The sequence below is a fragment of the Lemur catta genome, chromosome 19, assembly GCF_020740605.2.
Source record: "Lemur catta isolate mLemCat1 chromosome 19, mLemCat1.pri, whole genome shotgun sequence".
Taxonomy (NCBI): domain Eukaryota; kingdom Metazoa; phylum Chordata; class Mammalia; order Primates; family Lemuridae; genus Lemur; species Lemur catta.
In genome coordinates, this window is record NC_059146.1 from 13341060 (window position 1) to 13356693 (window position 15634).

Here is a 15634-nt window from a genome sequence, read left to right on the forward strand (position 1 = left end):
GTCCATGTAGCAATAGAGGAATGCTAATTGGTTCTGCTTGAAGTATCTGTCCATTTGGATTAGGGACTGTGGTACCATGATACCCCTCACATGAACCATAGGTTCACATATTTAGCCAAGGATCATTACGATCTTCTTTCTACATGTTAAGATACACCAACTACAATTGTAGAATTTTAAAATTAAATTTTGTACAGTATTTGAGCTTTCTTTTATTTATTTATTTATTTTGAGACAGGGTCTTGCTCTGTTGCCAGGACTAGAGTGTAGCAGCGCAATCATAGCTCACTGCACCCTCAAACTCCTGCGATCCTCCTGCCTCAGCCTCCCAAGAGCTGGGACTACAGGCACGTGCCACCATGCCTGCTAATTATTTATTTATTTAGTAGAGACGCTGTCTCACTATGTTGCTCAGGCTGGTCTCGAACTCCTGGCCTCAAGTGATCCTCCTGCCTCAGCTTCCCAAAGTGCTAGGATTATAGGCATGAGCCACCACTCATGACAGAGCTTTTGTCATTTTTGTTTTTTTTTAATTCCTCCCTTGAGGAATAAATTTTAATGTCTTCCCACTTGCAAACTTGGCTTTCAACAATTTTATTAATAGTAAAGTTGAAATTTTCTGGTTCTCATTTGTTAAATAATTTGATCAAAAAATTTCAACTGACTTTTAAACAAAATCTAACCTGAATTGAGATGCCTCATTATATTAGTTTCCTAGGGCTGTCTTAAAACAAGGTATCACAAAATTAGGTGGCCAAAACCAGCAGAATTTATTCTCTCACAGTTTTAGAGTCTAGAAGTCTGAAATCAATGTGCTCCCTCTGAAGGTTCCAGGAAAGAGTCCTTCCTCGCCTCTCCCTGGTTTCCGGTGGTTGCCAGAAATCCTTAGCATTCCACCGCTGGTAGCTGTATCTTGTAGCTGCATCACTCCAACCTCTGCCTCCATCTTCACATGGCAGTCTTTCCTCTCTGAGTATGTCTGAGCCCAAATTTCCCGATTCTTATACAGAAAACAGTCATTGGACTTAGGGCCCACTCTAACTCAGTATGACCTCATCTTAACTTGATTACATCTACAAATGCCCTATTTCCAAAGAAGGTCAAATTCACAGGTATCGGCGGTTAAGTCTTGAACATACCTTTTGGGTGGATACAATTCCACCCACTACACTAATTTATTAAAAAAAAAAGGTTCAATAGTCTTGAAGGATACTTAGGTTGATTTTCAAATTAGTTTTCTCAAATACTCATTTCTTAAATTCAACTGATTGTTAAAGAGAGAAAACTCATTCTGCCATGTTGAAACATTTCTTTAAATTCAGTATCAGTATTTGTCACAATATTCTGCAGTTAATTTACTTTGTGCATGCGTGTGTGTGTGTGTGTGTGTGTGTGTGTGTAAATTTCCACAACTTCAGCTTCTATTTGTTTGTTGAAAGTTATTTGGAAGCAGTAATGAATAATGTATATGTAAGGACCCTATGCAAATGTAGGTAAGGGAAGACGCAAAGTAATGCAATATGAAGCTTTATAATGCTAGAACCACTTTACTACAAGTTGAAGGATATTCAGAGATAAGCTTTATCAGCATGCATGATTTCACCAGAAGGCATGTGTATAGCCTGGGTTAATCTCAGCTGATATGGCTTGACTGTAGGTGTCTCTAGAGCTACTGGCCCTTGGCCAACACTATGGTATGTAATAACTAAAGATAAATGATATTCCGTAATAATATGTCCATATATATATGGTAGAGATGAGGTCTCACTATGTTGCTCAGGCTGGTCTCAAACTCCTGGCCTCAAGTGATCCTCAGCCTCAGCATCCCAATATAGTGTATTTTTAAATATATATTTTTTGGATTTAAATTACTAATATTTTGTTGATGGGTTTTGTACCTAAGTTCATGACAGATCGGTCTCTAGTTTTCTGTGTGTGTGTACATGCTGCTTTTTCTGAGTTTGATATCAGGATAACATTGGCTTCATAAAATGTGATATGATGTGTTCCTTCTTTTTACTTTTGGAAAGAGATTGTATGGAATTGGCATGAATTCTTATTTGAATAGTTGATAAAATTCTCCTATAAAATTATCTGAACTCGAAGATGTCTTTTGGGGAGGTTTTCAATTACAAAAATCAATTTTTTAAATGGTTATGGTACTATACAGGTTATCTATTTCATCTTGTCTACATTTTGATACTTTAGCCCAAAGCTAATAATTGTGTAGTACTTAGTCTCTCAGGCAGTGTTTTATTACTTTTATGTACATCGATTTTTTCAAAAAAATCAACACAGCGGCTTTTAAAGCTAAGTGTTATTATTCCACTTTTAAAGAGGAGGAAACCAAGGTACTGAGAGATTAAATAATTTAGAAAAGGCCACATTTAAGTAAACACTGAGCTCATATTTGGACCCAGCAAGTCTTACTATAGAGTTCATGCTCTTAACCTCTTTACTCCTGTAATGAGGGCATATTAAGGAGATTCATTCATGTGATTGAGCTTAGTGAGCATGTGTTGAGTATCAGAATAGGAGATTGATGGTGGAAGCCAGAGTTGTATAATGTAAGGTCTTATAGGCAAGAGGGAATCTATGCTTATAAAAAAGATCATTCTGGTTGCCATGTGAGAAGATCCGCGGAAGGGGTGAGTGAGAAGTCAGTGAGGAGGCCATTATCATGGTTCAGAAAGAAATGATGGCATTGAGTCAGAATAAAACACTAACAGGAGGGATACTGAGCACTGGAGGGGTTGGATATATATTTCCTAGACTGAGCTTTCTACATTCATTGATAAATTGGAAATAAGGACATATGAATTTCCTAGTGCTGCCATAATAAAGTACCATAAATCAATGGCTTCAAATAATAGAGATTTATTTTCTCATATTTCTGGAGGCTGGAAGTCTAAAATAAAGTGCTAGGAAGCCCACACTTTGTCTCTCTAAAGAATCTAGAGGAGTATCTGCCCCATGCCTTTCTCTTAACTTCTGGCGCTGCCAGTCATCTTTGGCATTTCTTAGCTTATAGACACATCACCCCAATCTCTGCCTCCATTGTCACCTGGCGTTCTCCCCTGTGTTTCTTTCCCTGTGTCTCTTCTTCTCTTCTTATAGGAGTACCAGTCATACTGGATTAAGGGTCCACCCTATCCCAGTATGACCTCGTCTTAACTAATTATATCTGCAATGATCCTATTTTCAAATAAGATAGTGTTCTGAGGTTCCAGAAGGAGAGGAAATCTTGAGGAGCCCTATCCAACCCAGAACAATGGGTGAAGAAAAGAGAGAAAGCAACAGTGACTCCTAAGTTTTTAGTTTGGATGACAAAGTAGATTGTAGGGCCATTTACTGATATAGAGAAGATTGAGAAAACAGTAAATTGAGGGCTGGATTCAGATTAAGAGCTATGATGGCCATGCCAGGCATGAGATATTAATTAGATACTTAGGTGTGGAGGTCAGGAAGGCAGTTGAGTGCATGAGTTTGGAGTTCACAAAAGAAGTTTTGAGATATACATTCAGGATTCCTCAGCCTAAGAGTGTAATTAAAACCAGGGAACTGAAAAAGGACCGCCCAAGGTAAGGTTAACTCCTAGAGTACTTCAACCCGTAAAGGTTTGGAGGAGAAAGTACCAGAAAGGAGACAGAAGAATTGGTTAGTGAGTTAAAGGAGAAACCAAAAGTTTATCAGGTTGAGGATTTCAAATGATCTCTCAAGGAAACAGGGACTATCAACTCTGCCGAACACCACTTAAAGATTGGGTAAAATAAACACAAGTTAGCAATATGAAAATGGCTGATACTCTTAAAAACAAATGGTTTCAGTGGGAGACAAAAGTGTGATCAATGTGGGTTAATAGTAGAATAATATATGAGATTATGGAAACAGCAGTATGGGTACTTATTTAGAATAACCTAAATAACTGGGAGGGGTTTAGAGGTACAGTGTTAAGGATACTTTTTTTTCTTTAAAGATGGGAGATATAATAGCATAAGCAAGGATGTCCTGCTTCTGCTATAACAAGGCAAAGAAAACACTGGGGATGTAGGAAAGATGGAATAATTTCTAAAGATGAGTCACTATAAACTCGGGGATAAAACTGAATGTACAAGTGAAGGAGTTGGTATAGGAAGAAAGATAATTCCTCACAATAAAACAATTACTCCACAGTTAGAGACAATCATTATCAGAGTGTCACATAAGTCTTATTTCCTTGGGCAGTACTGGCTAAAATCATGTAACCCAGTTCATTTTGATTGTCCTAGAATGCGTTGGTGTTTTGGTGTAAGTGGTGTCAGCGATGAGAAGCAACAGGGAGTACCTTCGTGTAAGATACAGTGCACTAATCATCTTACAAGCATGTGATCAAAACTTCAACAAAACCCTTTGCACTGACTATTTTATAGATGTGGATACTGAAGCTCTGAGAGATTGGCCCTCCCCGCGTCACTTAGCTATTACGTGGCAGAGTTGTGATTCAGATTTCACATGTGAAGCTCTTTTCCTAGGGTGACTACAGAATTTAACATCTAATGTTGGATACTTTTGAAAGTGAAAGGTACAGAGGCAATACTTACACTGGAAAAATAGGGGTAAGCCAAGACTTTCTAGAGTAAACAGGACATAAAATCACCCTATCTTTTTCTCTACTTTTTGATACCTTTAATATTCAATTCAGAGCATTCTATTCAATTTCAAAGCATTCTTCCAGGATTATTTTGGACATCAATAATAACCTAAAGTTAATTTTAAAGAGGCCAATTAGGTTTGAAAAATTATAATAAAGATAGGACAACTTAAATATGCTTAAGGATTATTTATTGAAATGACTGGAAAGGGAATAAATTCTTAAAGAAATGGTAATAATAAGCACAATTCCAGAAGCTATTTTTATACATATTTTTGATATATTTTTAGTATGTCCAAGTCAATATTGAACTTCTGTGGTACTAAATTAAAATTTGAAAAGTATAAACAGTTTATGAGTCAAATTTAAATTCAATGAGTGTCATAAAGGAATTTACATATGTAGACTCAAACATATTTACATTTTGGTGACATGCTGCAAAGATAGAAAAGAGGCCATGTTTCCAGTCTCAGTCAATTCTGTGGAATAGAGAGCAAATATAGAATTGGTTATGTTGCATGTTATAGCTATTCCCTCTCTCCATTTATAATTTTGGTATGATTAATTCATAAAAGAAATTGTTTTGCAAATGCACTCTGTTGTGCCTTCCCTTGGAAATATGTATAGTTTCTATAGAAACAGATATCTGCTCAGTTGGAATTGTTTTAGTGAGATGTCTAGTCTATCATGACCACGAAAGGTTTTGTATCTTAGAATCCCAAGCTATCCTCTCTCCCCTTTTTAATCCTTTCACCTGGACTGAGTAATTTCATTTTGGCTCATGAATTAAAAAACAAGTTAAAGTGAATCAAGCACAAAATTTATGAAGCCTAAATTAGAAATAAGAATGTCAATTGGTCTTTAACAAAAGCTCAAATATATTTACATGAAAGTAAAAGGAGACCTATTTTCCATTTTTCCTGAAAATGATGAAAATCAAATGTAAGTATATAGGCCCTGGAAAGCAAGCCAGTTAAATCTGTCAATAGCACATAAATAAAATTAAAGTTATTTTAATGCAAAATATGCATAATTTCAGGTCAGTAAATAATAATCACCTATTGAGGATAAATTGCTAATTAATATGTAAGTTAGTGGATTGATGGAATTTGCCACTATCTTCTGCAGGGGAATAAAATGCTAAAAGACATCAAATATAAAAATGATCCATCTAATTTCCAAACTCCCAAAACTTACCAAAAATGAGGAGGGGGCATTAATTTTGAAATCCTCTTAGGCCTTAGAAAGAAACAAATACAAATAAGTAAATATATAATTCATCTTTTGGGAAGAACACTTGCCTTAAAAATGCTGTAAGTAATGAAATAAGCATCTCAATCTTTTGCCCTCATAGATACATATAGCAAAAACAAGATGTGAATGAAAGCCTGTGGGGAATAGATGTGCACAGGGAAAACTTTAAAACCATAGAAAATAATAACTATTTTTTATTCCAATCAGATTATCAAGTTTAATTCTCGTTTCAGTGAACCTTAATTCTCTTTATCTAAATCAAAAAGTCTCAATGGCCCAATTAAATCAGAATTCCTGCAATCATTTCTTCCTAACACTCAGTTTCTTCTACATAGAAAATCAACAATTATATTTATTAGAGTCTTTGTGGGTAGGCCTTGACATTGGGATTTGGGGGGAAAAAGTTTTCCAGGTGATTCTATTGTATAAGCAGCATTGAGAATCACTCATATAAACGATGTGCCTTTGGATCCATTCATTATACATTTATTATTCTAGAGCTCTCACTTAACTCATTCTACCAACATATCATGAGTGAAACAGCAAAGTACGTAAATTTGGACTTACAATAACGGGGTTGTGGCCTGGGGCAAGTGGTTGTTGAGTTGCAGGATAGAATTGGCGTGCAGTGGGGGCTTGGTAGAGCACAAGGGCTTGGATGGGCATAGCTCTCTGGGGATAGGGCACCACTTGCTGGGGAATAGGCAGGGCTTTGGACTGAGGAGGAGACCACAGGGACTGAGGAGGAAGCACGGAAGTCTGAGGAATAGGCTGAGGGACCTGGTACATCAAGGGCTGGAGCAGAGGCAGAGCAAGAGGCTGATTTTTGAGATTTGGGTTTTGAGGGTCGAAAGAGGGCATTGCTGGAGATTTAAGGAAGGACATCACTTTGCGCTTAGGAAAGGCGGTCTCCTTAGATTTGGAGACTTCCATTACTTCAGACTGAAGGAAAGCAGGCACCACAGCAGGCTGAGCAAGAGGAGACAGGATGTTTTGTGGAGGGATAGTGTAAGGAATGGGCTGAGCAAATGGGTAGACTAGAGGCTGCTGTTGTTGGATAAAGGGGTTAAGGTTTTCCTGGAGTTCATCCTGGAAAAAAGGAAAAAGAATATTTGAGTCTGTGGTTCAGTTGTAATTGCCATTCATGATGAATTAATCTTCTCTCTTTTGGACAACCATAATGAGTACAAAATCTTTCACTTGTGGTTAAGAAATTATCTTGAGTCATGAAGAAAAATGAATATAATGCTCTTTGAGGTATTTCTCCTTAACCCACTCACTTCGTGGGTGAGTAACACAAGCTAAAGTGAATGAATATTTGGGGATTTCAATATATTTTCTTTACCTTTTCCTAAGTTGCCTGGATAGCTGTAGCTGTACACTTTTTGGTCTTCAGAGAGAGCGCTGGTTTTCCAACACAAGTGTGTTGATAATATACCAAATTGTTTTCATGTAATGAAGGGATATTGAGTCTAAAAGCCTTAGTGGCACAACTCCAAGGTTTATTTTTGTTTTGTTTTAATAAAAAGAAATAGTCTTAATTCAGAGTCTAATAGCCTAAATTCAGAGTCACTTAACACTGGCCAACTTCTAGCATGCTTCACTTGGTAGAAGGTAGTTTTCTCGAGTCTTTTGAGGGATATCAATTTTTAAATTTCAATGTGACTCAGAAAATATTTTGTGTGAGCACCAAGTAATCCACTGATAAACAGGGAAGCTGAAATATTATAATTATGTAAATGTCACCATGAATGTAATTTAATTAAATATAAAATTTTATATTGTCCGTAGGGAATAAAGGTAATTTGACACAAATTCTGCATTGATCTTCTACCAGCTATACTTGTTTTTTTCAGTACCATATTCACCTTGAGAATAAAAGGAACATAGTTCCTAACCTAGGAACATATCTGCTAACACACATTTATTGAAAACATACACCACTGGGAATATTATTAGGTATTTGCTCTATATTCCAGAAATTATGTGTTTAAAAATGCATTTGTGTCTTAGAAAATATATTGACTTTCTTAATGTTTAATTTCTTGCACTGGTTGGCAGATACATGGCATTTATTTCATTACCATTCTTTAGATTAAACATATACATTACAAACATTTTTGTATATTGCACTTCACAATTTTAGAAATATACTCATCATGAACAAATTACCTCTCTTTGCTTCTGTTCCTCATGTTTACCCTTCTGACTTTTCTGCTAAAAACCAATCACATATAAAAAAAGTTACCATCTGGAAAAATCAAGCATAGGGAATTTTGGAAATATATATATTTTAAGTATGAAAGTTTTACCTTGTCATGTGTAACAGATTCCTTCAGAAAAATAAAAAATAAAATTGGATTTAGCTTTAGTGAATAATTCTTATTTTTCAGTATAAATCAGAGACTAAAGGCTTTTAATAGATTAATGTGGACACCTTTAATAATATTAATAACAGGATAATTGCTAAAATATATATTTTACACTGTTCTGTATGAGCTTGTTGTGTAAAAGAAAGTCAGATTAATACAGTCAAGAGGAAAAAAAATAGTGAACATAGTATAAAACGAGGTGTTTAATAGATGCTTATTTCTCTCTATAACCATGCTTCTTTTTCTGAAAACAAACGATCTCTAAAACCTCATCTGATTCTAAAAAACAATTACTTATCAAAAACACATCCTAATAACAATTAATATATTATCTTAACCATTCTTAGTTTACTTGTTAAATGTTAGACTTCAAATGAATTATAAAAAATAAACACTTCCCCTAGGGAGGTTATAACCTTGCAAAGAGACAAAGTATATCGATGTATCATTTACTTAATAGGTGAGGACACACCCAAAAAGAGTGATGCAAGAGTAAATATCTACCTGACTCTCCCAGGTAGATTTGGGACCACGCTAAGCCTCACTGCTTCTTGTTTGCTAAAGTGACTATTGTAATTATTAAATGCAAAATATATCCTACTGCATCTCTGCCTATCCACTACTTTGCAAGCTCTTAGCTATCATTAGCATCCCTATCTTTTCAGGTTGTACCACAGTTCCTAGTCAACGTCTGATCTACAGAAGGTGCTCCATAAATGTTTAAAGTGAATGCAGCCAGAGTCAAGAGGGTTCAAGACAGAAAACAGTACTGACTGTAGGGTTCATTAAAAAAAGAAAAAAATGAACAGGGAAAGTGACGCAATTTCAAGTAGCGAGCCAACTTAGAAAGTTCTAGAATACTGAATACTGAATTCTCCATATATTTATTCTGTCCTTTCACATATAAAAAGGAAGGCTACATCAGAACTTGTATGTCACAACAAAGCTATATGAGCTTAACTGCTGTGATCTAACACAGTAGAAAGATAGCACCACATTTACTGCTCTAAAATCAGAAAATTGCCTCTGAAAGAATGTTGTCTTACCTCACTCCCTGAAAGGCTTTCTACACTCTGTGGAAAAAAAAAAAAATCAACAATCAGCTAAGTCTTCTACAATAGCAGAGAATATTACCATTTTACAGGTGGTAAGTTTTCTCTGAATAAAAATATCTTACCTCACAGGCTACACTGAGTTCTTGCTTCTGTAAAGATAAAAACCACCATTTTAGTTTGTATAGCTAATTAATTATTAAACATGTTTCCTACTTAATTGTTACATTTTTTATGCAGAACTATCTTTTATAAATTTAAGAAATAAAAAATGTTGCATGCCTTTCTAAAGACTTGAAAGATAATTGCTTTCATGTCTTTTATGTTTAGTAATTTTTTAATGGTATATATTTATTTTACCTGAATTAAGAACAGAGTTTTTGATGGGTAACAGAAAAGAAGTTACTTTAATTTGTATTAAATACTTTTCATTATGAATATGAAAATATTTATGAATATGGTTATGATTATTACTTATACACCATCCTTTGGATGTCTTTGGATAGACACATATAAGATTTGACCCAGTGCCCTAGGGTAAGAGATACGTATATTTTATCAGTGGAATAAGATATATTTATCTAGGTTGCACATGCATGCAATTGTATTTGTGCAATATTATACTTTTTTGCTGTTTTTATGTTTCTTGTTTTGTTTGTACTTATTGATTTGTTTGCTTTTCCTTTAAAATTGGAAGCACACTGGTGTAGAAAGCATTTGACCCAGCTTTGGGGCCCTATAAAAACTGTTGAAATAATGGGTGAACATAAATGATTTTCATAGCAGCCAAAAAATTTTTGCTGAAATCCTTCATTATTTGTACAGTAAAAAAATGTTGGTGACGTTATTCTCTATAAGTAGGCAGATAATCTGCTATATGTTAATTATTTAGGGATTGTCTTCTGCACATACCTCCTTTGCAAGAGCAAGAGCCACCAAGCAGGCAAGGATGAGGACCTTCATGGTTATTAAGTCCTGTAAATGGGGAAACAAGGGAATCACAATAGATTGGTCAGTTAAATATATTTTCTTATTTATGTAGGGTTACTTTTCCTTTAAAAAAAGATGACATATAATAAAAATGTCTGCATTTTAGAAAAAAAATGCTAGTAGAAGTTTTTTCATATGATCAGGGTCAAAATCTACTCTGGCTCACAAATTCCAAACTTCATTGCCAGCCATTCAGATTTTTTCAGCTATTAGCTCTTTCCCAATCTGTTTTTTTTTTTTTTTAAATCTTATTCATAGTACTATGTAATTTTTTTGAAAGGTATAAAAAAATTATAATTTTGTACATAAAGATTTATGAATTTATTCCTTCTTTCAAAGTATATATTTATGACTTTTTATTGCCAGCCACTGTCTAGGTTCTGGGTCTACAGCAATGAATAAAATATTAATGTCTCAGCCCTGATGGTGTCTCAGTTCTGCAGGGGAAGACTTATCAAGAAAGTATGTACAAAGAAAATCAAATTTTATTTTTATCTTTCTTTTACTAAACAATTACCATGATTATTTAGTTTAATTGTATCTCCTCACTTCCAGTAAGACTGAAATTTTCATTTTAACATTTTCTTTATCTGTTCCTTCACCCAATCCATTCTTGGACTGATAAGTTTGTTTCTTATCCATTTATACCCACCATGCAGTCTTCATCCCCACACAGCTAATAATGTCTCCCCTCCTTAATGCTACATGACTTTAAAGATCACACACTATGCTTATTCTTTTCTCACTGTTAAAATGTGTGCACTGATCCGTTGATGATTTACCAAAGCTCAAGTTCTCTTGCCCAATCCCCATCCCTGGGCTACCTCTTCTTGTAAAATATGTGTTAATGTTTTTGACCAAAATGTATCATTTATGGCCTCCTTGTTAGATTTTATTGCATTTTCTATAATTTATTTTAAAAATAATGTTTGCATGTCATATCACTTGACACTCAATCTACATTCTCAAAATTTTAAACTAAGTTTCTGAACTAAAAGCATTTCATGAAAAAGTCTCCAATTTATTTGAAAAACATCTAATGTCTGAAGGCTGAAAATAATTTTCATGATTAGGGAAAATAAATATTTTTTCCAGATTTTTCTCATGGATATTATATAATTCTTTATTAATTTTACTTTACCTAAGACTTACAAAAGTTTCCATGTAATTTTTTTATTGTCAGGGTTCAAAAAAGGAAGTGGTACTCTGTTATAGATCATTACATGTAGGGAGTATCATTTTCTATATTTTATAATTAGCATTTTATATACCAAGTTTTAAGCCAGAACGTCATTATTGACTGATATGTTCTAACTACTTTTCCTTTCAAATCATCTATTTTTGTTTTTTGTTTCTAAGTCATTTCTGCTTCATTTAGAATTTTCTTACAAAGTGGAACATTTTGTTTCTTTTTAACTTAATTCTATATTTCCATGTCTCTATTTTAATATTATTTTGAAATATTACAAACTAGATGATAAATGGGAAAGCTGGAGGTTCTAGACAAGTTTGATGAATACACTCTTCTAAAAATATTATTTATGAACATTTAAAGTACTGCATGTCCCTAAACCACTTCTTTCTTAACTCAGTATGGTACCTCTATAAACTACCTGTTCCATAAAACTTTCCCAATAATTATTTATCTTCCCATAGTATTATTTAAATATATTTGTTTTCATGGCTATGTTACATTAAATCAAATTGCAAGACTTATCAAATTCGAGAAATGAATCTCCTCTTAATATTAACTAGACTCATACTAAATATATATATAATTAATTATTACATTTTCTTAGATTCATGAAGCCTATATATCATTATAATTTTAACCAAAAAAAAAAAATTCCTTCTAGGCACTTCTATTTTTAAACCTAACTGTTGAAAATATTTTCAGTCTATCTTAAATACATATATTTCAAAGATATATTTTAAGTAATTATGCTCTTTCTATAGCTCAAACTACTCTGAAATAAAGGGTTAGGAGAAGATACTATGAATTCATACCTGGAATTCTTACCTTTTCTTCAAGATGGAGGATAAAAAGTGAAGGTGTTGCTGAGTGGATGATGGTCTTTCTGCTTTTGCGGCTGTTTATATACTGTACTTAATGACATGCTAATTTTGCGGTTTGAAATAAAATCAATAGTGAGTTTCAATTCTGAGAAGTCCACATAATTAGAAAATGACTTCTGCCCATTATCTGTCCCCAGAAATTCTAGGGAACATTGTAACAAGGAAGCAATTCACCAGTTGATAAAGGAATCCTGTCCAGGAAATGCAATTGTCCAATAACCAGACAATCACTGGAGGGTGGTGACACTCTGGCCCCAGTCCCCAAGTCGCAGTGGGCACAATTAGATCTCCTTAAGGCCTAGTGGGGCCTTAGGACCTCAGCTGTGGGGGCATTCTGCGTGCACGCCAGAGACCACAGGCATTCACAAAGGCCACCATTTCATGTGAACCTGAGCATTTGTAGCCCTTTATGGTGAAATGGAGAAAATGACAAGGTAAAAAGTCCATGATGATAGCTTAGTCATGTAAGGCTTGAAACAAACCAGAAACAGAAAGAAATACATGCCTGATCTCACTCATGAGTGACATCTAAAAAAGTTGAATGTATAGAAATGGAGAGATGATGATTATCAGGGGTTGGGAACAGAGTGGTAGGGAGATGTCAAAGGGTAAACACTGCAGTAATGTAGGAGGAATAAGACTAGATGTCTAATGTACAGCATGAGGACTGTACTCAATAATATTTTGTTATATCATGGAAATTTGCTAAGAGTATATTTTAGGTGCTCTTACCACAAGAAAAAAATTAACTGTGTAAAGTGATGAACATGTTAATTTGCTTGATTATGGCAATCATTTCACTTCACAAACTATATATTTGACAGAGAACTAAAATCCAAAATCTACAAAGGACTCAAACAAATCAGTAAGAAAAAAAAATGAACCAACCCCATTAAAAAGTGTGCAAAAGACATGAACAGAAGCTTTTCAAAAGAAGACAGAAAAATGGACAACAAACATAGAAAAAAATGCTCAGCATCTCTAATCATCAGGGAATTGCAAATGAAAACCACAATGAGATACTGCCTTACCCTTGTCAGAATGACCCTTATTAAAAATTTAGAAAACAACAGATGCTGGCATGGATGCGGAGACAAAGGAACACTTATACACTCTTGGTGGAACTGCAAATTAATATAAATACAACCTCTATGGAAAACAGTATGGAGATTCCTCAAAGAAATAAATGTACATGTACCATTTGATCTAGCAATCCCATTCTGGGTATCTACCCAAAGGAAAATAAGTCATTATATCAAAAAGACACCTGCACTCGAATCCAGCACAATTCACAATTGTAAAGACATGGAATCAACCTAAGTGCTTACCAATTCATGAGTAGATTGAGAAAATGGAGCACAAAGAGATGTAAAGGTCATTGGAAATCAAGAAGGGAGGAGAGCGGGAGAGGGTGAAGGGTTAAAAACTTACCTATTGGGGTACAATGAACATTATTCTGGTGACAGGCACACTAAAAGCCCCAATTTAAGCATATACAAGGTATCCATGTGACAAAAGCATCTGTATTCCTTTAATATTTTGAAATTAAAAAATAACTTTAAAAATATGTTTACACCTTAAAATATATTTAATTTAAAAGGAGAAATTTTTGATTAATGTGAAATAAAAATTAATAAAAAATTCACAAGCCATAATTACAACGTACATTAGATTAGATATCAGATTGTTTTCTTGAACCAAGTAGATGTGTGGCAAGATGGTTGCAGTGTTAATACCAATAGGTCAAAGGAATTGTTGGGGTAGGGTTAGGGTTGATTCCGTTTGTGTTAAAATGACAAACCATGAGCTAGAAAGTAGGTGAGTAATACACCAGGATTCTTAAAAGGGCTTGAATGACTAGAGATAAGTCATTATCTCTACAAAACAAAGCCTGGGCCCGATGATGGGACTTAAAGACTGAGCCAATCTCAAGAAGCACAAGATCAGAGCTTTATATCAGGTGGGAATTTCAGCATAAGAAAGAAGAAAATCTCTGAGCTGGGCCCCGTGGTTTATGCCTTTAATCCTAGCTCTCTGGGAGGCCAAGGTAGGAGGATTTCTTGAGCTCAGGAGTTAGAGACCAGCCTGAGCAAGAGTGATACCCCATCTCTACTAAAAATAGAAAAAAATAGCCAGGTGTGGTGGTGCACATCTGTAATCCCAGCTACTTGGGAGGCTGAGGCAGGAGGAGTGCTTGAGCCCAGGAATTTGAGCTTGCAGTGAGCTATGATGACACCACTACACTCTACACTGGGGCTACCCGGGGCAACAGAATGAGACTCTGTGGCTGAGTAGAAGTTCATGGTATACATATACCACATTTTATTAATCCAGTCTGTAACCCACTCTGGAACCACTCTACTAAGTGAAGCATCCCAAGAATGGAAAAACAAGCACCACATGTACTCACCATCAAATTGGTATTAACTGATCAACACTTAAGTGCACATATAGTAATAATATTCATCGGGTGTCGGGCAGATGGTGGGGAGGAGGGGATGGGTGTATACACACCTAATGGGTGCAGTGTGCACCATCTGGGGGATGGACACGCTTGATGCTCTGACTCAGGTGGGGCAAGGGCAATATATGTAACCTAAACATTTGTACCCCCGTAATATGCTGAAATAAAAAAATAAACAAATAAAAACAGAATGAGACTCTGTCTCAAAAACAACAAAAGAAAAAAAAAAGAAAAGAAAGAAAGAAGAGAATTTCTGGATGATGACTAGATTTAAGGAATAGCCACGTATGCAGAATGCTAAAAATAGGTAGATGTAAAGGTTGTTGGAAGAAAAGAGGAAAATATATTTCATATTAAATATCTACGTTTGCAGGCATCTCTTTAGCTGCTCAGAATGCAACAATAAATAAAAGGCACACTTCTTGTCCACAAGGAGGTGCAAGCCTTCATGGGAAAACAGATATGAAAACCTACTGGCTATGAAATGTAATACATATTTTAATAAAGCTGTAATAAGATTCAGAGGGGAATATCTCGTTCATTTTAGGTGATGGATAAAAGAAGAAAAGAGAGTTGCCATGAGGCCATGAGTCCTGAGCAGAATCTTTTTTTTTTTGAGACAGAGTCTCGCTTTGTTGCCCGGGCTAGAGTGAGTGCCGTGGCGTCAGCCTAGCTCACAGCAACCTCAAACTCCTGGGCTTCAGCGATCCTCCTGCCTCAGCCTCCCGAGTAGCTGGGACTACAGGCATGTGCCACCATGCCCGGCTAATTTTTGCTATATATATTTTAGTTGGCC

General features: G+C 35.2%; 1 protein-coding gene across 1 annotated transcript; it reads right to left on the reverse strand.

Annotated features, from left to right (window-relative positions):
• Nucleotides 1-793: 793 nt before the first annotated feature.
• Nucleotides 794-10271, reverse strand: CSN2 (casein beta). The gene is made up of 6 exons (XM_045531791.1): nucleotides 10221-10271; nucleotides 9303-9329; nucleotides 8197-8217; nucleotides 8057-8101; nucleotides 6452-6973; nucleotides 794-1000 (listed from the first exon to the last, which is right to left on the reverse strand). The coding sequence occupies exons 1-6, from the start codon at nucleotides 10269-10271 to the stop codon at nucleotides 794-796; spliced, it is 873 nt and encodes a 290-aa protein (XP_045387747.1).
• Nucleotides 10272-15634: the final 5363 nt, after the last annotated feature.

What these genes read in the sequence shown, in the direction of transcription:
- CSN2 (XM_045531791.1), bottom strand. Translation starts at nt 10,271, where the DNA reads ATGAAGGTCCTCATCCTTGCCTGCTTGGTGGCTCTTGCTCTTGCAAAG. An exon ending in AGGAACAGAAGCAAAGAGAG is followed by an intron (nt 6,974 to 8,056) that starts GTAATTTGTTCA and finishes CCTTTTTTCCAG; the next exon opens with GATGAACTCCAGGAAAACCT. An exon ending in CAGGCCACAACCCCGTTATT is followed by an intron (nt 1,001 to 6,451) that starts GTAAGTCCAAAT and finishes TTTCTGTATAAG; the next exon opens with AATCGGGAAATTTGGGCTCA.